This window comes from Zonotrichia albicollis, chromosome 2 (assembly GCF_047830755.1).
Source record: "Zonotrichia albicollis isolate bZonAlb1 chromosome 2, bZonAlb1.hap1, whole genome shotgun sequence".
Lineage (NCBI taxonomy): Eukaryota > Metazoa > Chordata > Aves > Passeriformes > Passerellidae > Zonotrichia > Zonotrichia albicollis.
In genome coordinates this window covers 52,927,659-52,955,296 of record NC_133820.1, presented here as the reverse complement: position 1 = coordinate 52,955,296, position 27,638 = coordinate 52,927,659, and the positions used below count along the sequence as shown (strand labels likewise).

Below are 27,638 nucleotides of genomic sequence, written 5' to 3'. Positions count from 1 at the left end.
TGAGCATAATCAGCAAGGTTCAATGGCAGGTGAAACAATTTAACAGATTACAGGACTGGGGCATAAAGATGCAGTGAACAATTGGTGGTAACAATTCCATATGTGAAAAACCCAAATTCTTGTCATATTATGGCGTTTATGTTTCATTGCTCATATCTATAATTTTCCAAAAGGCTGCATGGGCACCCCTCTTAGGAAATGAATGAATGTTCCTAAACTGCTAAAGCTGAAAGAATGGCTTGACCATAAAATGAACAGCAAAGCATCAAATAGAATAGCAAAAACTCATTATACCTACCTTACACAGGTCTGTGAAGGCTAATTGTCTGCATTTTAGCTAATCTGGTATACCTTTTGTGTTGTTACCTCTCTTAAAACTGTCTATTAACCCACTGTCTTTTGTTTCTCTCTGCAGTGTCTGCAGGTCAGCTTATGTGGAAATGCCTTTCAAAGACAGCAGGTTAATGACAAATGGCTTCAACAACATGAAATCTGAGGACTGCTGCATGGCAGAGACGTCCCTGAAGCTCACTTATTTAGAAGTCCCTGGTAGAGCTGTGTGTGGTGATTGTGTTTTCAGGGGAGAACCACACGCATACTCACCCCTAACAAGCAGCTCTGTCTCGTCCGACACGGTGTCCGCTGCGGTCTGGACCCTGCAACCATATCTGCCAGCGTGCATCAGGAGGATGTTCCTGATCATTAAATCTGCAGAGGACGCTTGCTGAAACAGGGATAAAGTGCCAGTTTAAAACTCAGTAAATCTGGGTTCAAGGTAGTTCACAAGGGTGTTTTTTCCTCAGTCAACTCTTGAATGCAGCTTTCATCTTACAAAATGTATGTGTCCTAATACCCTCTTGTGAGGATTATCAGAACAGTGCATTTATATAATTATTAGTAGGGATTAAAGAAGAGCATTTCAGGTTTTTAATAACTTTGACTTTGCTTAAAGCACATTGCGCATATTTGCATGTTCAAAGCGAATTATTCCAACTAGCACAAAGAAATTCATTAAGGAGATGAACAGAAATATTTCGAATGCTATCCATAGTATTAAAACGTCCTCTTAGAAATTAAGAACTTTCTTCCTCTCCCTCTTTACTGTAATGCAGTGACATTTGGAATATGTCTTGCTACCGTGCTAAAATTAAGATTCCTTGAAAGATAATATTTATTGATTTTTTTTATTAATAGAGAGGAAGTTAATGCTAAATATGAAAGAAAATATTACATGATTCTCATCCTTCCTGATGAAACATGTATGTATTTAATGCTGAAAAGTGCAAAAAATATATAGAGAATATAAAGAGAGAACCAGTTCAAATGTCTGTTTTTTTAGAATTTTTGCCAACAGTCATTACAATTCCCCAAAGTTTACTTTAAGAAACATTAATTGAGTATAGGCATTTCCTTTCTCAAGTTTGGCCTACTTTGCCAACCAAGCAAACACTGACTGTCTTTCCTTGAACTATATGTTTCTCTCCCATTCAATGGTTCTAATTTGAGTCAATTTGATCATGAGTAAATAGAATTGTACCCTGGATTCAAAACAAAATCTTACTAGGGGTGTAAGTATTGATTCTTCTCTAGCTATGTTGGAAATCTGTCACTGAATTCACCTAGATTCATATTTGCTTGTTTCATGGCTTATGCTTATTCTGTGCTCATGTAGACATATTCAGATCTTTATCCTTATTCATTAGCAAGTTATGAACTCCCTCTTTGTAACCAGTCATTCATACATGCATGACCTTGTTTTTCATGGGATTGAATTTCTTGTCTGTTCCCATCTGTTATTTTCATAATCTGCTGCATTGGTAAGATGTCCAATTTGTACCATACAATCGTCATTTGCGTACTTCTTTCTTTTATGCCAAGGTCATTAATGACAAGATGAAATAGGATTCATTTCAAGATCCAATCTTCTATAATGTAGTTTTTTTCTTTTTAGGCAGAAGAGTTCCTTTGCAGCACATCTTGGCACACTTCCTCAGTCAATCTTCTCTCCATTTGCATTTTTTGAACTAACTTGTTGTAATATCCCATGTAGCATCAAGGCAAAATCTTTACAGAAAGATATTCAAATGCAAAGAAGGAAAAGGAAGGTGGAGACATTAAGGCTGCCTCTGAGGCCAAAGTGAATGTGGGCATGATCTATAGCTTAATAACCCTGTAGATCTAAGAGCACGATTACCATGGGAGTGTTTTGCCTTCTGAAGTAGCCTAGGTAATGATGTTGCTGAAGGGAAGATAGACCAGTCAGGCCATAATGCAATTCTTATTTTCTTGCTCTGGCATATGAGAAATCACAGCAGGGGAAGTGGATATCTCAGTACTCTACAGCTCAAAATGCAAAAGAAGAGCACACACTCCTATCAGGAATCAAATTCGGGATATAATTTTTTTTTAAGTTGCAAACAGTAGTATTTACTAGCTATTGAAATGGGTTGCTCAAGATCACTAGTGATTTTGGTACAAAGCTTTAGTTACATAAAGGATAAGACCAGAATCAGTCCCCATTTGTCCTCTCTTGAGGGTAATTTACATCTAATGTGTGTTTTAGTGTTAAGTGTGCGGAATAGCATAATGGCGAGCAACTGTCTGATTTCATTGTTCAGGAACTATAAAAACCTTGATTGTCACTCTGACTTCCAGAGGGCTCATGAATGTGTAAATTCTAATATTTTTATCAGGAAAAATATATGTATTTCATCTGCACACCTGTGTAACTGGGCAGACAAGCATCAATTGAAAGAATCATTGCTGTAAGTGGAGAGCAGTGCAGTGCAATAGATCTCTATGAAATGTTTTATTATAACACAACAGGATGCACAGCCAGCATTCTTGAGGAAGTGTGAGTGAATTAAACACAGAGTGTGTTTAATACAGATAGGTATATGCTCAGACACTGGATTCTTGATCATAATCAAGAAAACAATGATACATTTTAGCTTCCATTTAGATAAGTAGGAGATATGTTTGACCAGGGACTCTAAAAAAAATACTGCATTAGTACTATTCCGTGGCATGCATGAAGTGGTCTTCATAAATTTTACAGACTCTCCCAAGTCTTGGAAGACAAATTGTTTGTTGATTAGTTTATCCTGTAATGAGAGGCTGTAGGCCACAAAAAGGTCTGGGGGAGGTTAATCTTATGTGCTGACTTTCTATGTCTCAAGAAAAATTCTGCACCTTGTCACTGTAGTAGCTACTTAAACTTGAACAATTACAATCCAGTTTAAAAAAACCACCTACTAAGTTGGAATGCAGCAGAGACTCCATTAATAAAAGTATCTAAAGTCAGAAACTTTTTTGTGCTTTTAGACATCTGTCAGTGGAAAAAGACGTCATGCTTCAGCAAAGCAGAGATATTCACTTCCCCTTGGGGGAAGACAAAAACTGGGTGATATGAATGCAAACACCATAGGAAGGTCTCTCTCACCTGGGCTAACATGATTTAGGACAGCCTGGTGTATCAGCAACTTTGTGGTCTCAATTTTATTCAAAGTCAAAGATAGAGGCATTTAAATATTTAAATTTCTTTGTCTAGGTCTAAATTTTGATGCTATTAAGTGTATGTTTTTAAAAGCTCCCTTTTATTCTACTGATTCTATGCTCTTTCTTGACAGGGAATATCTTCCAAGAAGTGTGTTATTTCAAAGCAGCACTTTATTAGAAAAATCCATATTCCTTGCTGTTGCATCATGTATTATCCACTTAACCAAGTATCAACACCTCAATCTCAGTACAAACTTCTACTGTGTGAAATGTAGATTGTATTTTACTGAAGCTAAAACTTAAAAGAGAGCAAACCAAAACTGATAGGTTCAACAACCAACTTTTACTGATTTTCAGGAAAGCTAAGAGTAACCTTCAAGGTCAGCATCAGCTACAGACCTGCTGTAGACTGCTGATCTTCATTAAGCGGCAAATAAATAATAATAGAGCTCAGAATCCTGTCTGTCATGACTAATGTTTCTCTCCAGGACTACAAATTATTGTACCATTCTTTTTATGCTCCCAACCATCCCATTCATTTAGATCTGGGCAGCTCCAATGCTGAATTATATGTCAAGCTATGGCTCTGTCTGCTTCAGCGTGGTATGTTGTCTGAGGTCATAGGCATGTCTGCAATGTATCTAATTAGCTGTACATTACTTGTACATACTGCTTGAAGCTATTTCTTTTTCAAATATTCGTGCCATCGATGCAATTGCATTTGCTTTAGATGTGAAAATAGTTGCCCAAATTAAAAAAGGCTCCAAAAACCTATAACATGCATTCTTTGCTCAATAGTAATGACATCATCGCATTTGTCTTTTGCACTCATTGTCCTAATATTTGGGGGGTTTGCAGAAACAAAAAAACCCCAAGCAAGCAAACAAAAAAAAGAGACAATTTTCAGAGAATTTTCTGTGGGGGAATTAATACTTCTTCAGCCATCTCCAATACCCACAGAGTGGAACTTGCATGTGGATTTTTTTTCTCTTTCCATCTCATAAATCTGGAAAGGTTGTTGTGGGAGCCTGGACTGATGCTAGTTAATTACCCAATCAATCACTTAACTGCCCAGGTGCAGAAGGTGTGCACACCATCACCAGAGGGTACAGCTGCATGTTGGACAAGATAAGGGAAGAGGCTGACAAGAGGCAGATTCTGCAAATTGGGGTTCTACTTTTTTCATGACAAAGTCCTTACAGCAGTGGCTAGCTGTGCAAACTCCCTTCCAGAGAAGGGGCAGGACATTCACACACAGCCTGAAGGAATTAATCCCTTCTTGTGGGCCATAATTGGCTCAGATTTACTGATATAAGAGGCAGCTGTGATGTCTTATTCTTAGAATGTGTCATAAAGCATCAGACTGATGAAGTGTCCCATGATTCAAAGTACTACATCATCCATTGTAAAATTCCCTGCCCCAGGGGAGGTACTTGGGCATGACCACCCAAACCTGAATAAATATAAACCCAGTGGATTTTGTGTTTCTCCCAGCCCTCATGGCTCAAGACAGTGACAATCACTTTGACTAGACTGGAACGCTCAGCACTGAGAAGACCAGAAGAAGAGAACCAACAGAATCCATGAAGTGATGACATATTCCATGTCTCCCTGTCATTCTCTTTCTTTCCCTGCTCCCACTCTCTTTTCCTATTTCTTTCTCTCTCTCCCCCTTTCTCCCTCACATTTACTGTTAAATAAAAATCGATACGAATGACTTTGACATATGGTCTCGTTTGCACCTTAATTTGGGCAAAGACATCTCTCTCATTTTAATAACCAGATATTAACAGTTGTGAGTTGCTTTGCAATAAACAACTTTTACATATGTTTCTTCCCTCAAATGAAGAGAATTAAACTTATTCTTCCTGTGAGAGTGAGTTTATTGTCCTGAGCCAGTTGCTAGGAAACCTCTCTGTTAATCTGTCCATTCATTTGCTGAGTTTTTATCTCTAAACCAAGGTGGTCCATTCAGTGTATCTGACCTTTTCTTCTGAAGACGTTGCAAATTCTAATTTCTAATCAATTTTTGAAGACTTTGCACAATTTCTAATCTGTCTGCATTTGAAATGGAGCTCGCAGTTACACCCTAGCGCACTTTCTTAACATCTAGTAAGTCTTTTGTTCCCTTCTCCCTATCTCCTCCATGAGAGAATTATACTTGGGTTGATTATTACATCATTTATGACATATGCTTAAAATACAGAATCATATGTGGAAAATCCATATGAAATATCATTATTTTGTCATTGTACCAAACCAGCTTTCATTTAATCTTCTTCTAATGCTGCCTATTTTCCACATGCATTGTCACACTTCCCGCCTGCACTCCAACTGCAGTTCTTTGAATGTAGCTCTGATTTATCTTGGAAAGAGGGACAAAAAGCCAAAGAAGTTCATAGGACTGGGTAGTCAGTAGAGATGATGTGTTGACCCACAGCTCTCAAATTCTGCACTGCAAGGGGTTGAGGAGTGCCTAGCACTGTGCAGAGGATTCAGGCTGTGAACTCAGCCTGGACAACAAGCCGTGAAAACTGTCTCTTTGCCTGGGAAGAGTGTGTCTAAAATGGGTAATGAGAATATTACAAATGATCATGATTCAACAAAAGCTTAAATCTAAGGGAAGAAAAGAACAGGCAAGCACTGACTGCCATTGCAGGAAAACTTTTATGATGAAAGCCAAAGTGGACTTTGGGCCACTTTTTTACTATGACTACAGGGGTTTATCAAGGTTTGCTGCCTGTCATCTGGATCTCGTTACAGTGAGAGGTGAGGATCATTTCCTAAAAAGTAGTTTTTATACAGAAGAGAGTGCTTGTGAGGTACTAAAAGCCTAAAAAGATTCTCTTTAAATTGAGAGCAATAAAACAATGCTGTGTCGAGTAAAAAGGACTGAGATTTGATCCTAAACAAGAAGGACCTGGGTTGTTAATGATCGCTTTTTCAATGTAAATGATAATTTAAAATATATGTGGGCTTTTACATATAACACAGATTAGGTGAATTCCTGACTCATATACTACTTCATTTAGAAAAATAGCCTTTAGTAATGAAATTAAGTTAGATTTAATTGAAAAATTATTTCATAGTTTATTTTTGCTATATTTGAATGACAATGGAGGTTTTTTTTGTGAGTTTATCTGAAGCAAACAAATGATTTTACAGAATAATGTTATGGCAATGATACCTTTGTACCATCAACAGTAAGTGAGGACCAGCAATACAATAAAGTTCTTTTAAATAATGGTGACAATTTATATGTACATTAGGATGGATTGTTGTCTTCAAGCCAAATTCTGTCCATATTCTGTTTAGGAAAATTTAAGTATCATTTCATGCAAATTCTCAGGTTTGAACATATCAACTACATCTGTCTACTGCTTGTGATGATTAAAAATTGCAAATATTTAATCTGAGAAGCAGCAGATTTCTTAGTTGATATATTGGTAATGGGAAACTATATTCTGAGCTCTGTTTTGTAATCAAATAGGCACATTTGAAACAAAGAAGATGAAATCATTGTTATCAGTTTTGTTGTGATCAATGGTATGAGGCAGGATAATAACGGTAATATATCAGGCTGATGCAGATTGACTCAGGCATACCTGATAAAACACAACTTGCATTTCCCCTGTCTATAAGAAGTTCAAAGGATGTCTTTAGGTGTGTGAATCCTTTAGAATCATGTGGGGGGAGTGCAGCCTCTTTGAGTGGCAGTTTTTATGAACAGTTTGCATAGACATGGCAAGAATTATGGAAAGAGTTGTTTTGGTGAGTACTGGTGGCTTTGAGTGGATGCCACAGAGTGATGAAGTGCTGAGAGTGGAGAGGGAGAATTTGAATAAACTTGAAATGCTTCAAATGTATCTCAAGTGCATCTTGAATTGCTGCAAATGAGTTTGATAAATTTTATTGAATAGAGGTAGAAAAAGAGATGAAGTTAAAAGAATATCAGCTGTCAGGGGGTCTGTCTTATACTGGGGTAGTTTTGTGAAATCAAAGGATTAACAAAAATATGGAAAAAGCTGCGAGAATGGGAAGGAATGAGAAAAGAGATGGGATACGAAATGGCAAGCTTCAGGAACAGAGATGCTCACTACACTTCTGATGCTAAATTCATGTTCTGTATTTGCAATTTTATTGCCATGAGAAAAAAGGAAGAAAAGATCTCTGAGGCTCCCTCAAGTGCAGTAGGTGACAATGAAAATTATGATTATGTTTTGCTCTTTTTTTCTTTCCCCCTAGTGTTAGATAATTTTCTTTGGAACTTACTTACACGTCCTATTTGTAAGTATTCATTGGAATATGTTTATTAAGAGAATTGTTACACAATGGTTGATTGTTAAGATTCTTAGTATGTATATTGTTGGATAACATTTATGAAGTATTTATGTGAACATTATCAACTGTGCTGCATGCTCTGTCTCGGTTTACTAAACAAGAGAAAAAGAAAGGGGGCAAGAAGTAGAGGTGAGCTTCAGGACAGTGAAAGCTTCTTCCCATGAGATTTTCTGTAACAACACAATTGAGGTTTGCAGGTGCAAGGCCTCAAGAAAAAAACCAAAAGATTGGGAGTGTAAGAACTGAAATGGAGAAGTACTGCCAGGAAGGCTTTGGAAAGCACTGCCACAGCAGCTGGGGAGAAAGGCTGCAGAGCTGCAAGTGTAAAACAGCCAGCAGAGCTTTAAATGGAGGCTTCTTTAGGGGCTGATATCGATCAGTTGTTCAAACAATTGACTCTGCTGTTATAGCCCAGATTAACACTGTGCCAAGCAGCTAAATGATCCATCAGCTCCAAGTAAACAGAAGGAGGAATGGACTGTCATGAAATGTCTTTTATTTATCCCGAGGTTTTTTGCTTTGGAATGCTTCTTGTAAACAAGGAAAGGTACAAAATACCACAGTGGAACAAATCAGTAAATATTATCTGACTGTATCTCATTACTTATTACAATCATTTTTTAATAGAAATTGGTCAGGAATGCTAAGTTTTGTTGAGTTAAGTTTGGTCAGAATGTTAAATTTTCCAAAATTATTAGTTATCTCCCCTGTATAAAATAAAATTAAATAGAAGAGTTCAGAGAATTGCTAAGGTTGGGAAAAGACCTCTAAAATCATCAAGTCCCACCATTAACTCAGCACTACTGTGTTCACCCTTAAACCATATTCCCAAGTGCCACGTACACACTCCTGTTGAACATTTCCAGGATTAGTGATATCACCACTTCCCTGGGCAGCCTGTTCCAATGCCTGACCAGTAGCAGTGAAGAAATATTTTCTAACCTCTAATCTAAATCTCCTCTGGTGCAACCTGGTCACATCCTCTCAGCCTGTCATTTGTTACCTGGGGCAGGAGAACTGATCCCCACCTCACTAGACCCTCCTTCGAAGTAGCTGAAGAGGGCAGTGAGATCCTCCTCAGCTTCCTTTTCTCCAGGCTAAGCGAGGTCAGATGTTGCTTATCATCTCTGTCCCTTACTCTCTATTAACAGCCAAAGCCACAAGCACTTGCATGTAACAATTTACACACTTTTTTGATTCTAGGAAAAGTTTGAAGTGTCTCTTTCTAGCACAGCATCAAATAAATTCAGTCTGTTCTCTAGAAATATTTATATCCTGGAAAAAGCATATGGTAAAATGCAGTATTACACTGTGGTCTTCTTTGTGCTTGGATTTTGGTTTGTAGTTACCAGTCATAGAACTCAAAGTCTAGAAATACTTATTTTATTTGGTACACCACCTAATTTACAATAGCTATTTATTACCAAGAAACAAGATTTAATTTTTTTTTTTGTTTAAACTGCTCCTGATTGCTCAAATAGGTAACTGCTGTAGCATGACAAGTGGGCACAACCTGGTAATGAGCACAGGGCTGAAATATCTAGAGATTAGAGTTGACAGTAATGGCTGTGTTCAGCCTCTTCCATCAGCAGGAAAGGATTGCAACAGACAGTGAAACAAATTGGTAGCAATGACACTGAGATGGCAGCTTTACCCTGAACAGAAATTCACTGTGCAAAGAGCTTGCTGTCTTCTGCAAGGCTTCTGACAACTATTGCTGTTTTCCTCATGTGGAGGGGCAGTTGGGGTGTTCTGTAAAATCCCCGTTTAATTAACCTTGTTTGGGTTTACATCCAGTAAAGAGGAAAGACATTGTTATTAACAGCCTGGTGCTTTAATTGATTTCATGTAGTGTAGAACTTGCCTCTTTCTATTTGGAAATGCTTAGGAAATTTAAATCCTAATTTCTCGAATATGATAAAAGTACTACAAGAAATTAGGGAGTGACTTGAAAATACAAGGAAAGATGTAAATTTATGCATTGTCCAAAATTCTAGGTTATCAAATTGGAGTCTCCAGTACCAGGCAGGAATAAAATGCATTGTCCAGTCTGTATCTACTGTCCTTTTTGAAGTAAAACAGGAGATTTCCAGTCACTTCCATGTGAACAAATAACCATTGTAAAATATAACATAACAAGTTGTACTTCTTGCTTCCCCTGGTGGCAGTTTCAGCTAAGATCAAAGACCAAGAACATATTCAGACCAAATCACTTTCCTGAGTCTGAAAAGTCAAGGTGAGGGACATTTAGAACAATGCTGCTGCTTACCAGTCTGTGGATAACTAGAGTATATCATTTTGTTTGGCTGCCATAAAAACAGTATCAGCCTTCAAACACAGAGTTGGAATTATGACAGTTGGATGAAAATCTACATAAAAAACCAGATTTTTTTAGATGAAAAAGGGATATGTCTAAGAGAAAATTATGGTCAGTAGAGATTTTAGGAGAAAACATTTTCAATAAAATTTTGACTAGGACTTCTACATTTGCCACAAAGGACAGAAAATCAAAGTTATCCTAATAAAAACAAGCAAGTCTATACTTTATGTGTTCATTGCATACTGCGTTGCTACAAGAAAATTTTGGAAATTCAGACTTCTATGCAAAATTTTTTCTATTACACAGATTATCCCTCATAGAACCTAAAATGTTATCAGGTATTTTGCTAGACAAAATAAGACATTACCAATGCTGGAGGAATCTGGTTTTATATAAACCTTGGCACCATTGTTTTTCCACCAAATGTACTGTGAAGTTACATATACACATCATTTGGGATGTTTTCTTTCCCTAGACTTCTATCTGCAGTGGAAATCAGCTGGTCCACTGCCCTTAATATTTACTTCATGTACAACTTGACATCCTTATCACACTTATCTATTTACCAGGCAAGTTCCTGAAGTACCTAAATTGGTATGGGCACTAAATCTTGATAGTAGCTCAGTGGAGAACAGCAAAAAATACCTTTGGTTTGTATGAAAAATTACTTCTCGATATGAAAATTTATAACAGCTTTTTTTTCTGGTACGAAAGCTACTGATACAATTTCAAAACAAAAATAGTAATATTTATTAGTAAGAGAAAATTTTCTTTTTCATTACAATTGCTCGGGATCACGCAATTTTAGTAAGTAAAAATTTCTCTGCAGCCCAAATAGGTGTTACTTTGGTGATAGCTTTTACAATACTGCAATAAGCATCAGACGGTCATCATACTTAACGCTTGGGTCTGCCATAGTGAAAGTATGAGAACAGCAACCAGTGATGAGAAGTTTACAGTGGTTTTATTATTAGAAAAAGGCATTTAAATAATGCTTAATTTGTCAGGCTTTAAAATGAATAACCAAACTGCAGGCAATCCTGAAAATATTTTTATCTGATGAAGTATCAGTGTATGGACAAAAATGGACAAGAAATTCTGTGACTATTCTGTGCACAAAAGATAATATTTTTCTTAAATGTAGTCCATTAAAAAGCATTTTGTTCAGGATCAACTCACGTAATTTTAAAGTGTTTCATTCAGAAGAGCAATATAAGGGATGTAGATAGAACTCTATCAGACTTCAAGTTCCTCTTTTCTGCATTCATAAACCTATGGCTTTAACTCATTGTGTATCTCAGCTTTGAAACTGGATAGGTTAAAGGAGATTACATGACAGCAAAAAAGGAGTTTTTTCTTCCTTTGTCCCCAGTACCTGGTCATGCTTTAGATTTTAGGGAAGTAAAGAAACAAATTTTAACCTTTTGATTAATTTCTCATTCTCATTCTCATATCATTAACAGAAATGATAATGAGATGCAATTGACAACATTCCACAAATGAGTAGGTATGGGAATTGTGTCAAAACACACCAAAAAATTCCTGTATTACCACAGTTTTTATTACCACTTTCAAGATTTTTGTCTCTCAACTGATCCAGCTTCATTTCGGGACAATGCCAAAATCAAGATATTTTAGCCACCACTTTATAAGGAACTTGCTCAGCCTGGAGGAGGCTGAGGTGAGACGAAGGCGCCATCTGCTTCCTTATGAGGGGAAGCAGAAGGGATAGGTGAAGATCTGTTCACATTTTTGACAGGACCCAAGGCAATGACCTGAAGTTGTGTCAGAGCCTGACAGAGTTCAAGAAGTGAATGACACTCTCAGGCACGTTGTGTGACTCTTGAGGTGTCCTGTGCAGGGCCAGGAGCTGGACTCCATGGTCCTTGTGTGCCCCTTCCAACCCAGCTTATTCTGTGAGTAGTACTATTTTCACTTAGTGAAAGTAGCAGTAACACTCTAGCAGCACAGTTAGGAGGAGGTCATAAACTCAAATAGTTGGTTAAATCTATCAAGTTTTGGCCAAGCTTTAATCATGTCAGGACAGTTAAAGCAATCAGTAATTTCAGTGAGATTTGCATGAAAATAGGATGTTATCTTTCATTGAATAAGCCTTATTTCTATCAATTTGAGGTTTTTTTCTTGTAGAAATGAAATTAATAAAGAATTCTTGAGAGAGATCTACAAAATCCTATTTTTTCATATGCTGAATTATATTAAATTAGCTTTATTTTGACATGAGATATGAAATTACTTTGAAAATCTTCTAGCCTGTGGATTTTTCCCAGTGATTAAAAATTTCCCTTGAAAAGAGATGCTGAAATACAACGAAAAAATCATGTAGCATGTTTTAGACTCCAATTTTTTGGGAATGACTTGAAGTTAAATTGTAATAATAGGGTTTTTTCTTGAATCAAAGAATGATCTTGAAGTTAAAGAGGAGTGAAAGTTTTCCTTTTTACATAAATAGTGTTGTTTTGAGTGTTATATTCCTCAGATGAAGATAACTATGCTAAGAACTTTCCCACTAAAATATACCTATCTAATGTTGTTCAATTAAAAGGTTGGTTGAAGTAAACTCAAATTTTAAAGACATGACCCCCCCCAGAGGATATGGCTTCCATAAAGAGTATGATTTCCATATAGGCAAGCAGAAGAATAAATTGATTGCAGCTGACAAGGTTTTTAATGCAAAGTTAACTTTGCTACATTGTACTCAAATGAGATACATTGTTTCATAATTTCCTGACCTTTATGAACTTAATTTTTCTCTGTTAACATAGCATGGACATTTGATTTGCATTTCATTTGTTGCAAGATTCAGTTAAATTACTGTAGATTCCATTTCCAAGCTTGTTTATGCTAAAAGACTTCTTTCTACTAAGAAATATTCGAATCATTTCACATGAGACAGGTTTGAAATTCTTTAGCATACCATTTGATCACATGAAACTCTTTTTGACTCAAGTAGCAATATTTTAAATTGGTTTGCATATTTTTGTCCATATGATTCATATTGACTTAAATAATGGTTACATGGTTAGGAAGTACCTCGTGCAGGGAAGTTAGTAAATATAGTCCTTGCTATTCAGATATTAAAATATTTTCTAGACAAGTAAAGCATTGGGAGGTGAGGGCATTTCAGCAGCCATGCTATCTGTGAGAGAGAAATCAATATTAATAGCAGCATTCTTTCTATATTATTAAAATCAGCAGAAGAATGTCAGTAGGATTTGATGAAAACTCCTTTCTGTTCCTTCACAAAGATTATCTGATACATCACTAATAATAGTATATATAAGTTTAAATTTAATATCTTCTCGAAGAATATTACTAGGACTTATTCTATCGATCTGCAGTTTGCACCTCCTCTATCTAACATTTCTTTCCAATGTTACTGAAACCAGTTATCTCTCAGTTTGGTCAAAATTTGGTAAATGGAAGACATATAAAAGCATGCAAATTTCTGTCAATTCCCATCACAGAGGCGACAAATGCATGGTCACTTACAGCCTTGATGCTTTCAAAGTGTCCACCTTCTTTCTCAAAGTCGATTGGCTGCCCGTTGAGTGTCCAGTGGAAGGTGACATCCATGGTGCTGTCGTGAATGGCTTTGCAGCTGAGGACGATGCTCTCTCCCACCGTCAGCTCGATCTTCTTGGGAGTCAGCTCTATCCTTGTAGGGTCTGGAAACAGACAAGTGTTAGGGACATTCAGATGGAAATTAACTTATGGTGCCAGACCTAAATGATAGGAATGACTGATGCTGAGTCTACCCTGAGCTTACATTTGTTGTTAGTATGAATTGCAGACAATCAAATACTGCAAGATATTTATAATACGCACTGAAGAATGGCACTGAGGGTCAGAAGGTACAGATAGTTTCATGGAATCAATAAGGCAGAATCCTAAACAGCAATCTATGGGACATCTGAGATGGATTAATTAATGAATTTATTTATTTTACAAGTTTCAGGAAAGAGATTTGTTTTGGTTTTTTTTCTGAGGCTGCAGCACCTAGAATCTTGTGATTGTATGAAAATTTTGGTTTTGTCACATAAAATAATAAAGGATGTTTCTAAGATTACTAAATACAAGAAGAAGCTTGAAAAATGAAGTCAAAAGGCTTGAACACCTGCAAAGAAAATCCATTAATTCAGCTGAAAAATGAAAAAGAAAAAAAGGTTCAGAAATGGATTGCTATTCAGTAGTGTTAGTATTATTATTAATCTTCTAAGGTATTACCTTTCTCTGGATTTTATATAGATACAATTATTACTTTAATGTAAAGGTTTCTTCTCATGCAGAAAAAGTTAGGGGTAAGTGAGTTCCCAAAGATAAAATAAATTAAAAGCAATATTGATTCCTTTACTTATAGAATTATTTATAGTTTGAGTGATTTAATATATATATTAATTCTTATGACACATCTACAATAAAACAGCTGGAGTATGCAATCTGATTCAATGTTTGACCAGATGGAGTTTAGTCCCCTTAGCTTGTTGGAAATCCTTTTTTATTCTGCCTGGAGAATGCTGCTTTATGGCAGGCTGGGGATAATATTTAAGTATTTGTTAAAATAAACCATCATTACCATCAAAGCATTTTTTCATACCTTTAACAGATAGTGATGCAATGATTTCTGCAGATCCGAATACGTTTACACCTTGGCATAAATACCGCCCTTCATCAGACTTAGAAGCATTCAGGATTCGCAGACTCCCATGTGGAAGAATAGTTATTCTGGAAAGGATAAATCCATAAATATATAAATATTTCTCCCATCCTACCAGTCAAATTCCATGATGATATCTTTCAGAGATAATAAATAGGATTAAGAACTGCTGCCTCTGTAGCAAGGGATGATGAAGATAATAACTGAATTATCTTCTGTTTCAAAAAGGTTTTAATAAATCTATTTTACTAGTCCTTCCTTAATTCAAAATTTTCACAGAAACATCAGTGGATTAGTATCCTTTGACACTTATTAGGGGTGAATTGTAATGAAACTTTTGTAGAACAGTAAAAAGGTAATCCTTCATAATTTGTCTTCAAAGTTTCACCACTATATTTTTGTCAAATCACATTTCAATATCAAGCACAGGCCATTACATCTAGAAAAAAAAATGACCTTAGAAATCAGATCTGAGAAGAATGGGAAGCAAAATTCAAAAGACAAGGAAAAACCCCTATAATTGTATCTGGTCAAAAGAGGATTTATGGCACCACAGCACAGTGTAGCAAAGGGACTTAAATAATCTAAATAATCTTTGCTTTTTGTAGATGGGTTTGTTGCCTTTTTTTCTGAGTCTATAATTGCAGCTCCACTGTACCTCTTGGTAAGTAACCCCACTAAAGCATATTCATGAGAAACGTTTAGCTGCTCACATTCAAATTTTGGTTTTGCTTGCACAATATTAATCATAAAATCCATGAAGCAGTGTGTAAATTAACACTCTTTTTGCTCTTTTAAACTGACAAAGACACTGAATTTATTCTATCTTGGAGGTGCAGTCTGGAAGAGCAGTAAATAATCACGGCTCTTTTTCTGACAGAGCGCTAGGAGCCTAAAGGGAATATGACAACTCTTAGATGGTGTTTAATCCAAGCCCTGCTTGCAGGTGTTGTGTATCCTTTCCCAGGTTGAGTAGGGATTGTGACTCTCTCAAAGGTCTTGGGAGATGTCGGATGGGAGCACGGACACTGGAAGCAGATTATCCTCAGCAAATGCTTTCAGCTATCCCATAGAAGTGGGGGAGGACATGGGATGCTTCCTTCTCCTGTATTTGAAAACTAAGGTAACATCTCTGTGTTAGAGAATCTAAATAAGTGGGTGGGCAGCTCTTTTCCTGGGTTGGGTGGATTTTTATGTATACCTGTCCTGAGAGGACTTTCTGGGTGATACAGTATAGACTGACACTCCTTCTGCTGGGAATCCTCTGTGGAGTCTGTGGTTAGAAATCATGGAAGGTATTGTGCAATGTTGTGTTTTACTCTTGAGAAGTATTTAATCAAGAGTATGGCACTTTTGACAGGACTGGGTTGGGCTCTTCAGCAGCAAAAGAGGGAAGGAATTACATTTATAGGCTGTATGTGTTAAACTTCACAGCTGTTTCCTTTGATTGATGCTAGAAGTGATTTATACAGTCTTAAAATTCAATAATGTGCTCAAATTAAATCATTAATATGAGACTGCATTATTTTCTTTCTTTCTTTCTTTCTCTTTCTTTCTTTCTTTCTTTCTTTCTTTCTTTCTTTCTTTCTTTCTTTCTTTCTTTCTTTCTTTCTTTCTTTCTTTCTTCCTTCCTTCCTTCCTTCCTTCCTTCCTTCCTTCCTTCCTTCCTTCCTTCCTTCCTTCCTTCCTTCCTTCCTTCCAATATCCCCTATTTTCTAACTCTGTAAGAAATGGTGGTTTATTATTCAAGGTTCATAAATATTTCTGTGGAGAAAACAGAATTTCATTCCAGTGAAAAATGTGCTTCTGTTCACTTTGGATGTGAAACCACTCACTGCTCTCAGCAGACAGCAGAAGAAAATAATAGCTTCAAAAGTGAATGGGGCAGAGGAAGGACATGTCAACTCAAGGGTTCCCCAGTACAACCTGAGGATGACTCTCTCATCCTGCTCTAAAAAATTTACACCAGTATTTGAGTCACATTATTTGTGTAAAGGTAAATTTATAGAAAACGTTATTGTATTAAGCAAATGACTCTAAATTCAAGTTTTGAGGGTTTGATTTTTTTTCCCAACAAATAAGAAGGCTTGAAACTTTGTTACAGTATGCCACACCTTTGAAGAAACACTCTGCTTTAGAAACTGACAATGGTGCGAGCTTCCTTCATAGTCTCTCCTTCTAATTTAAAAAACAATGCTATCAATATGCTCAGTTTTCATTGTTCTGATGACATAATTTGTATGGCAATAGTTTTTGCAGAACAGTGATAGTTCTAATCAATATTCTGACAGGATCAGTAAAAAGCCCAGGATATTCCTTTAATATTTGCAAACTATAGAAGATTATACACTGTTTAGGTCCTGATATAAAACAGTTTTGGAATTCTGACCTTGGAGGAAAAGAAATTTAGATGCATATGGAGGATTTACTAATGAATCTTATGGATATTGTCAACTACATTTCTCCATAGTTAAAAGCTTCTGTTATCCATGAGTGAAAGAGTAATCACTCAATCAAAGCAATTGCAAACACATTTGCTAGTAAATTATTTGGCTCAGAAATTAATATTTTCTTTAAGGTGCCTAGCACTCATCTGTTCTCCCTTTTTTTGTGTGTGTTTGGGAAAGAAGCCAGAGGCCTGGTTATGATGGAAACTGAAATGCTTTATTTATGCATACAATACTTGCTGCACACAGCAGGATCATAGACTTCTCCTCCTTCCCTGCCAGTATCTCTCAGTCACAGAGAGACCACCTGTGTAGCACGTCTACATATTTTAATAAAAAAGTTTCATAGCAAAAGTTTTTTTTCACTTCATAAATAGAAGGTAAGCAAAGAGAGGAAAATGGGGCTGGGGTAGAATTAAGGATAATTCAGGAAAAGAAGCAACTGTAAATTATTAACTAAATAGAAACTAAGGGACAGTTGATGATAGATTAACAAATAGAAAAAAAGTGGTTTAGAGATCACAGTGAGAGTTTGGAAATTATTGTGTTTAAGTATAAGAAAAGTTATTGTATTCACATAAAGGAGATGGATGTTGCCTATGAAAGGTTTCTGTAAAAAAGTGGCACAAAATCACTGTCTTTGTAAAAAAGAAATTTCATCTGTCTAATGACATGAAGAAAAGGATATGAGAGTTAATGTCTCATCTCATGTCAAAAAACATGTCTTGAGATCAACTGCAACTGAGATTTTAACAGTAATTGCTAGGAAAGTGGAAGTAAGATATAACAGCAAATGGACTTCAGATAAAATTGAACATGGGTTAACCTAAGTACACTGAAAGAGATTAAACTATTATAATATTCCATAAAAAGAAATATTTTCCAGAGAAAATAAGTGCAGATTTAATCTTCCGTGGGTTTCAACAATGATTTTCATGCTGAAATTCCCATGGTTGGTTAAATACATTTAATACAAAAATTAAGGATTTTTAAGAAAGTGGTTGAAGAAAAGACTTCTTTTTTTAGAGAGAGAAATTGTTTTTTATACTATGATATTATTTTTCAAAGTTTCCAGGATACAAAAAGGCTGCTAAAAATTTGATTAAATAAATGGTTTTTTGAGAAAGCAGCTGAGCACTAGGTTGGTAGAAAAGCAGTAGTTGTGACTCTGAACTAAGAGGACCATGCAGTAAAGGAAAATGCAACCCTAGAATGTATCAGATACCAATGTGCATCTCTTTATAGAAATATTAATACATGAAGTGCTGAGGAAATATAATTAAGCTAATTTTGATCATCAGTATTCAGAAAGATTAATTCTAATCAAGCTGACATTTGGAAAGATCAACATGATGACCAGGGAGGAAAGAAAACCTTTTGTTCTGGAGGCTGTTTGTAAAATTAAAACTGCATGTGAGATGAGTTTCTATTTTACATGTTAATTCATGGATCTTGTCAGCAGTCAGTTGAACTTCTATTAAAGGTAAAAAAGTGCAGATGTCTAATTCACATTGCAGATCTCCACACTTTGGATCTCAACCTGGAACTGAATCCCACCCTCAAATCCTAATTTAGTTCCCCAGATAGAAGTACATTTCATGATCTGGCATAATTTCTGTGACAAAATCCTGGCTGCTGCAAGGCCTGGAAATTAATTTCTTCATTGTCCCCACTTGCTGTGGGCTTGTTTCTGAAATGAAGCTGTCTGAGCACCTGAATTTCAGTTGAAGCTAAAGTAGAAGGGATGCTTGAGGACTCAATTGCTTTTCAGATAAAAACAGGAATCCATCTGTGGAATGGAACCAGAGATATTCCAAAGAGAAGCTTTGGAGAGTGGACAGTGTGGATAGTATCAATTTTTTGCATTTCCTATTGATCCATACTACCTGCTCATGCAGAAATAGCCATTAGACACCTGCACTAGGCTGACACACATGACAGAACACCTGTGAAAGGATATAAGTTCTTAAAGCACAGATATGGAAATCAATTAGCCACAAGCTTCACTGCCAATGAAGCTGAAACCCCCCAACAAATTAATAATTAAAAGACCTAAATTGAAATTGAATGTGATTTCAAAGTGTGTCTTATATCTCTGCACATTATAATTTTCCACTCTGATTTTATCAGAAGTAGTGCAGCTGTTGGATGCCCAGCTTGCCAAGAACATCAGCAAATTTGGACATACATATTAGTAGCATTTCTAGAATATCAGCTTTGCTAATGACTGCATAATCTGCTAAACTAGTTAGAGAACTGCTACAAAACCATAGAAATATGAATGAGAGTATAAATTTTCCTCTCCTAGGCTTCAGGATTGGACTTAGATTAACACTGGAAAATATTCAGCAACTATATTTTTCAAAAAATATTTTCAAATTAGTATTTTAACTGTAAAAAATATTGCAGTCTATTCAAAGTTTATAATCACCAGTAAAAGTTTAGATTGAAAACATTAGTACATTTGTATAAACAAAAATGCATTAGCTCACTCAGATCAGGAATTTTGTCAATTTTGTTCTTCTTTCAGCAATGAAGTATGCACCAGGGAGAGTAAGCCTTTGATAAAGAATGTGCAGCTTTATCTGGAAGGATGAAATTCCACACTGTTTGCATATGGGATGTTGACATGAATAGAAGGGTGTTCTCTGAGGCCAAGTGTTTGCTAAGAAGCTGATGGATGGAAATCAGGCTCATAAGAAATGCTGGATCTTTTCTTATGGATGGTGTTTGGGCATCCTTTATTTGGCAGTCTGAAATGCCTTCTCTTAATCTTCTGACTGGCAGGAGGTAAGGAACATGCTGATGGAAGTGAACAGTGTGTAAGGTCCCCAAAAATATGAATGGCAAAACTCAGCTTCTTTTGGCTTTCATGTGATTTAGAGAATGGGAGTAGGATATGATATGTAGGAGTAGCTTTTATGAGAAATTTTGAATTTTTTTTACAATATTTTGATTAAAAGGTAGCAATTTTTTTTCCTTCCCGCTTCTCTGTTTACAGAAAACTTTTGAGAGCTCTGACTGTAAACTTTGGTCTTATATTGAAGAGAAGGAGTAAGACATGGGAAATACAGACATCATTGTTTTGATACAAAAAAAGGAGATATATTCTGCCTGCCATATAATTTTTCCTTTGATGGATTCTTTAGTATAAATGAAATGTATTAGTAGTGCAGATACTTTTACTGTTCCCCTGTCTTACTAAAAAATATTAGTTCAATAACATCTGGTGTAACCCACCATAGAAATTCTCAGATATTATTTACAGCTAGCAGAGGACATACTATTGGATGTTGAAAATTGATGCTGGAAATTTTCAGCCTTCTTTATCACCAGGGACAGTTTTACCTTGACCCACTGGGGCCAGGATGTGCATTTGTTCTCCATAGCACGTTAGATCAGTGAGCAGAAATTTCCATCAAGATTCAGATAATGAGAAATGGAAACTCTAATTTTCATTCTCTAGCATCATTCATAGCAGATTCTCACAAGCAGATATCTTGACGCTGTGGTAGAAATTGTTTCTGGATGCTGAAGAAGTTGAGGCAGCAAACATTACAATTGCTATACAACAATTTGGGATTTTACTAAGCACTTCTTACACAGTGCTTCAGACAGGGACACAGTGTCTGGATCTTAATTGAAATTAATGTCAGGCAGCTTATACTTGGAGCTCTATTTTCTTTAAATAACAATTACAGAGTAAGAAAAAATAGAAGTCAGAACTACCATTTTTGGTGGGGAGGAAGAATTAGCAATGGGTAGTTTGGTTAGGCTGTAGATATTATTATCTTTCTCTGTTTTCAATTCGTTCTTCTGGCTTTCAAACCAAAGAAACTTTTTATTGCACATTAGAGATATAACCACAGCAGTAAGGGAAGCATAAGATTTAGTTAAAACCTCTACAAACTTTAATATCTAGTAACTGGAATTAAAAAGAAAGTTATTGGTGGTCAGAAAACCATCCCCTGCATTTTTCATTTGGATCTAAAATCAGGAGTATGAAGTTGGTTTGTCTGCATGCTGGAAATAAGAATTTTAAAGATGCAAATGGAGAGAAGCTGCACTGACTCATTTAGCCTGTGGCCCCTCACAGTGTTCTGATCTGAACAATCTGTCATTTGACATTAGTTTGGGTTTGGGATCTGTCAGTTTCCTTTAATGTAGACTACAAAGAATCAGAACAAGTATTTGTAAATAGTTGAAACCTTTATTTCTCCCTGAATGGCTTTGGGCTATCTCATTCCCCTTTGCTTTCTCTTGCTCCTTCATAATAGATCCACAAACCTCTAATGATTACAGAAAATGGATGTGAGTCATTGCTATAGTAAAGCCACTTAGATAAGCAAAAGAAAATCTACTTTATATTAATTTTTTAATAATATCACCCTAGATAGAGTAATTTTTATTTTAATATTCTTGACTCAATTAGGAAAAAACCCCTATATTTGGCATAGTCCCTTGGCAAAGCATGAAATTATTTGGATTTTCTTCACGTCATGTTTTCAAACATTTATAATGGTGCAATTCCTGTGTGTGATATCTTAGGTCATTGGAATATGCTAAACCTTATTATTAATATCCCACAAACTACTTCCAGCTCTATTTAAGCTAATCTATGCAAACTGTCTTAGGGCAGTTTCTTTCAAAGTGTCACAGCCAGGCCTTTCATTTGTCCTTGCTGTTTGTTGCACAGGAACATTTGTGCATGAAAATACATAGCTCTCCCTGGTGCAAATGCTGTCCATGTATGTAAATATAATTTCATGTGGATGACACTAGAAGTTATTTTTTGCTAACAAATGTGGTTTCTGTTCTAAGCAGAGGGAATAAATATGATCTCTGCAGTGTTTCTGTGCAGTAAAGTCTGGAAAACACTGATATGTCACAATCAGAAGGGTCTTTGGGAGTGCTTTTTTCTTTGTACAAACCAGTTGGTCATTATTATTTTAAATAATGCTTTGCATTTATGAAGTTATTCAAACCAAAACTTAAGCACATAGTTTGCTTTAAAGACTCTATTAATAGGACCAATGCCAAGGATGATAGAAAGGTGCTAAAAATTGAATTTCTAAGGTAATAAACAAGATAACCGAGGTAATAAACTGAAATAGACCCTAACATTAGGTAACAGAAGGTAACAGAAATTCACATCAGTAATCTATTAGCTAGAGAAATTATACACCAAGAAAATATTTAAATTATTCTACATTTTTACTGGTATGCTCAAGGAAGTGTTGGTACATATTGAAAATTTAATATCACTTTACTAATTGGTAGATCACAATTTGTTGTGCTGCTCAAATATTTTACCCTCAAATGTGTTTCGTCTTGAGCAAAGTAAGAACTGGGAGTATTACTCAGAAGACATATGAGGATAAGTGTTCTGGAAACACTTGTTCAAGAAATTTTTAGGAAAGGCTATTTAAGGTCTTTTCTGCCCTGCATTGAAGTCTAAGACTTCCTTTAAAAGCCCTTATAAAACACAATTGGTTTAAAGCAATTTATCTCTAAACATGCTGAAAATACTCTAAAATTATTAAAATGTTCTTTCATATTTTTAAAATCCATATCATACTTTTGACCCATTCAAATTTTATATATATTTTAATATTTAAATATTTTTAATAATTTAATGTGTTCCTCTTTTTTTGCACACTGTTTCAATGTCAGAAATTTTCCCCTGCTGCAAAAAGGTTCCTTCTTTTCAGGAAAAGCTTTATCACAATAATTTTCTCCATGTTTCTAAGTGACAGCAATGAATTATTAACTTATTCTCTTTTACTCAGAAGCTTAAGAAATAATAACTTCTGCAAGGACTGCATGATCCCTCCAGGAAAAGAAACATACACAGGAAACTTCAGTTATTCTGAGATATTTCTGTGTTTCACTTGTTAGTTAGAAAAGGAACATTAATACTCAAAGGCAGACCTTATATGCAAGAGGTAAAATTCAAATAGACCAGATGCTCAAGGAGGCAGATCTTCAGCCAGTGTAAAATAACATTATTTCATTCAACTACATGATTCTTTTATGCCTTGTACTAGATAAAACACATCTCAAAACAGCCAAACTTGCTATGCTTGAAGAGTTAACATTAAATTCAGCAATATAATATGAAGAGCAGAAACTTAAATTTCATTCAAATTTATTCTTGTAAATTGAAGACTGCTAATTATATGCTTACATGGGAAGTTTTCATACGCTCATCATATGAAAGTCATCTAGCAGTCATCTAGCAAAAGCACTATTGTTGTAAGCTGTGTAATGATGTCCAGTCAGATGGAACCTGCTTTCCAGTATTGATTCTACAGCACTACTAGAATACTAACTGCAAGTGATGCTTTTATGTAACACAGCATTGAAATGGAATATTTCCCACCTCTCTGAAAAATTATTTTCTTAGATATACTGTTACTGCTTTCATGTGAAAAGAAGAGCTGGATAGAAGGGAATGAATGATTGTTCTGTATTAAACCCTTGCTCTCAAGAAAAATAAACACAAACAGTTATTGTGTCCTCCCACCCACCAAAAAAAAAGCCCAAACCATTTCAGCTTGCAGATAATTAATATGCATTGTTTAAGATCCCCCCCGTTGATTGAGGTATTTTCTACTTGGTAGTGCTCTCTCCCTGGCATACATAGACAGTCAGTATTGGAATGCCACATGGAGCTGAATGCTCTAATCCCGAGAAGGAGGTGAAGGACCAGCAGTCAAACTGATGGCTGGATGCTTGAGAAGGAAGCTGACTGGTGAGAATCAAATCAGCAAGAGGGTAGTAAATCCTTCTAAAATAGCCAGCATGGAGGTTTGAAAAGATAAGAACTTTCTGTGTCCCACTCATATAATGCATCAAAACACACCAAAGAAAGCATATTCTTTCCCACCATTTTCAGAAATCGGACAATGAGATTTATATGGTCTGGTAAGGGAAGGCTGAGGTAGTTTTAATGGTCTACTGTTTAATGCTATTAACGTAGCATTCTGTTAATTTGTTACTTTTGAATGAATTTTACAAAACTGTGGTTTCAACCATCTCATACCTGATCTCAGTAGTAGTACAGAGACAGGACAGGTGAATGTGGCAATGTCTGCCTTATCCTCACATCAAACTGACTCCATTGTCAACTGGAGAAGCTCCAATTATATTTCTGTCATATGGCAGGTACTGCTGGATTCTGGAAGATGAAGACTGATTGCTTTCATCATTATTCAGCCTCTGGAAGAGTGTGCAAAGTTCTGCCCTTACTGCGTGTTGGTCCAGGTAGAAACTCTTTGAAGAGGAGATTCACTAGCATGATGTATGTTGGGCTTGGATCAATAGCTCCAAGTTCTTCACTAGTTGTTTAGAGCTGTCAATATAAGATTCAGTGCTCCACAGAACTGCTGGCCTTGCAATCACTGCTATTGTGAAATAGCCCCTATTTTCTCCCTGTCTAATAACCATAAGGTCTCATCTAGACTACAAATGAGTTTGACACACATTTTCATGAAAGATATGTGATCTAGATGGGACAGAGTCAAATAGTTCTTCAGTATGAAATCAACTTCTGAAAATGGGAAAAGAATAATTTGAACATAGATTCCTTCCTAAAATACATTTGCTGAGATGTTCAGAGAATTTTGAGCATTTATAAGCTTGATACATTGTACACAATAAAAAATGGCATGTATTAGTACAGCCGTAATAGGATAGAATAAAATAATTGGTCCTGCTTTGCAGTAAGATGTCCCTACTGGCTTGCTGGTTATTCATATCAGAGATTATCATGCTGTGTCCAGTAAGGGGCAGTCATTACTTGTTTGCTTAGTTCTGTGATATTTCTGAGTTTACCCTTGGAAATTCCAGCGCTTCTTTTTTCTATCATCTTCACTGACAATTAGATCTAATGTGAAAGATCTCAATAATCTCTTGCTATATCCAGAAAGAAAGCAAAGGATAGAGGTAAAAAGCTATCTCATGGCTCCATTACTCCATACTACTTCACGCCTTTAGACAGGAGCTTTTCAGTGGAGAAATCTGTGGGATAGAACAGACTCCATAAAAAATGTGTGCAGTGAAACACCTGACAAACAACTTTCCATCCATCTATAGTTCCATGATGCATCTCTAACCTATTTCTGCGATACAGCTCTGGATTTCTACATAATTCACACTCAACACACTTCCTGACTGTATCCTCAACAAGAGGTGTGCTCAAAAGGCCATACCTCTACCAACAACACCTTGTTTATTAAGATATTGGCGCAAGAATAGGTTTCAGAAGCCTTGATTATAAATAGCAGTGCAGAGCAAAGGCTGTGGTGTTTCTGCAGCACATACAAAATTACCGGAGGAAAATTTGTTCTGGAAGACAGCTTTGCCGGAATACTACCTTTCCTCCTAATGGACAACTCTCTCTAATTAGTTTTCTCTTTTAATAGTAAACCCACAGGTTAATTATCCTACTTAGAAGGTCATGTAGTGTTTAAACCTTTATGAGAAGTAAAAACATATATCTAACTAAGCTGTAAATCTGACAGATCTACATTAATTTTCTTACGTTTCGTGAAAGAACCAATCTGACCTGTGGATGTAGACATCTTGCAGGAATGAGAGACAATCAGTTCAGCAGAGAGGCAGTTTAAAAGCATTGGCTCAGCACAAAAATACTTCCAGACTGTAGGAGTGGTAAATAGGATTTTGACTAAAATGAACTAGGATCTTATTGACTCCACTTTTCAGGTCAGATGAGTTCATTTTGTATTCTGGGAGGGAAACAGGTACTATGGCTGGAAAACTAGGTGAAAGAAGATTTATTTTATTCTCATGTCACAAGGTGAAATACAGTCTATTAACTGGAAAAGGCAGTTAAAAAGACACATGTTCCCTCCAGAGAACCACATTGCCACTAAAGGTGAAAAGGGTACAAAGTTCTTACTGACAAACAATTTATTGATTAGAGTTGTTTGAACCTTAGAAGCTTTAGTTTACTCTGGAATATCTCACACTTCAGCCACAACTCAAACATTTTGATTACAGGTTGGAATAACAGTTCAGTAGGACGTGATTCTGTTCTCAGTTTAAAACTGTATCTATCTACAGCTGTATCGCCGCGCATGGAAGATAACAGATGGAATACCTTCAGTGATATAAGTTATGTGCAATAAAATGTGACAAAAATAATGGAACAAGAAAAAAAAAGTCAGTGACTCTATCTGTGCTACTCCACCAGGCTGCTCCCAAAGATGGCTCTTGTTTTAGGATCAAGTGTCCCATAATGCGCAGTGAGAAGGTCATACACTTCTTTGGGGGAAACACTCTATGTGAAAAAAAGGTGTCCTCAGGCAAAGTCTATTTTGCTTTATGCATAAACTACCCACACACACCCTCTACATCCTGTCTCTCAGTGCATTTATTGCTTGTGCATGGATGGAAATTTGCGGTGGTCACAAGCCCCAGAGAGGACAAGAGAGCCAGCAAGAACCAATGAAAATGCTCGGAGAGAAAATGCAAATGCAAATTTTGTGGTGTTGAATGCCCAAGTAATTTGAAGGATTTGGATGACTTTTGGGTTTCTCTTGCTTCTACCAGCCACAGGTTCTCTGATGGATGAGACTTAATGCCCCCCAATACTTACTTATTTTGGGTATACATCATTACATCCCACTGGTCAGACCAATACTCCCACATGATACAGGTTATCAGTTGTGGGTTGCTAATTTCAAGATATAAACTGTCATAGTTGCAATGCCACACTGCATTGGAGAGGATCTCATATTGGTCCATATTGGTCTAGGGGCAGAAGTAAATTTTTGTGTGGCATTATCTATGTCACATCTACAGACTGGTGACATAGTAGCTACGCAATCATTCAAAGATATCTGCTGTTGTAATTATAATGGGAAACTCTAATGCTAAAATCTGGCTCTTGTTTCCTATTTGAGACGGTCAAAGCAGCATTAGATCATTCACATGGCACACAACTCCAAGCTTACTATCTGTCTTAATACCAACAGTCTCAAAAAATAGGCATCTTCTCTCACCAGAATAGAGACAAGAACATGATACTTCTTCAGTGATATAATTTCCTTGTTTGCCTAAATTTTACTTCCCTTCTCAAACTCACTTGCTTTTCATTCTTTCTTCCCTAACTCTTCTTTTCTGCACAAAATTGTATGTTATGATATTCTTAGGATGTTAAGATGTTGCTACATCTCACTTCTTCCCTAATCTTCCTATGAAGTGCATTATCGATGTTGTTGGCATGGAGCTGGGAACACAGAAAGTAGGATGAAAAAGTTACTGACTCACTAGGGATAACCTGCTGCCAGATATGCAGTTCTGTCCTGTAATTCTACAGCTAGACTAATCA

The 27,638-nt window shown here is 36.2% G+C and overlaps 1 protein-coding gene across 7 annotated transcripts in view; it reads right to left on the bottom strand.

Annotated features, from left to right (window-relative positions):
• The window catches only part of CNTN5 (contactin 5), a 619,341-nt gene that overhangs the window by 47,455 nt on the left and 544,248 nt on the right, over nucleotides 1–27,638 (bottom strand). For all 7 annotated transcript variants that reach the window (XM_074535151.1, XM_074535149.1, XM_005482597.4 and 4 more), the window contains 3 exons: nucleotides 14,775–14,902; nucleotides 13,670–13,845; nucleotides 604–724 (listed from right to left, as the gene is read on the bottom strand). In XM_074535151.1, coding sequence (XP_074391252.1) covers nucleotides 604–724; nucleotides 13,670–13,845; nucleotides 14,775–14,902 — 425 coding nt within the window. The remainder of the gene's footprint in view (nucleotides 1–603; nucleotides 725–13,669; nucleotides 13,846–14,774; nucleotides 14,903–27,638) is intronic.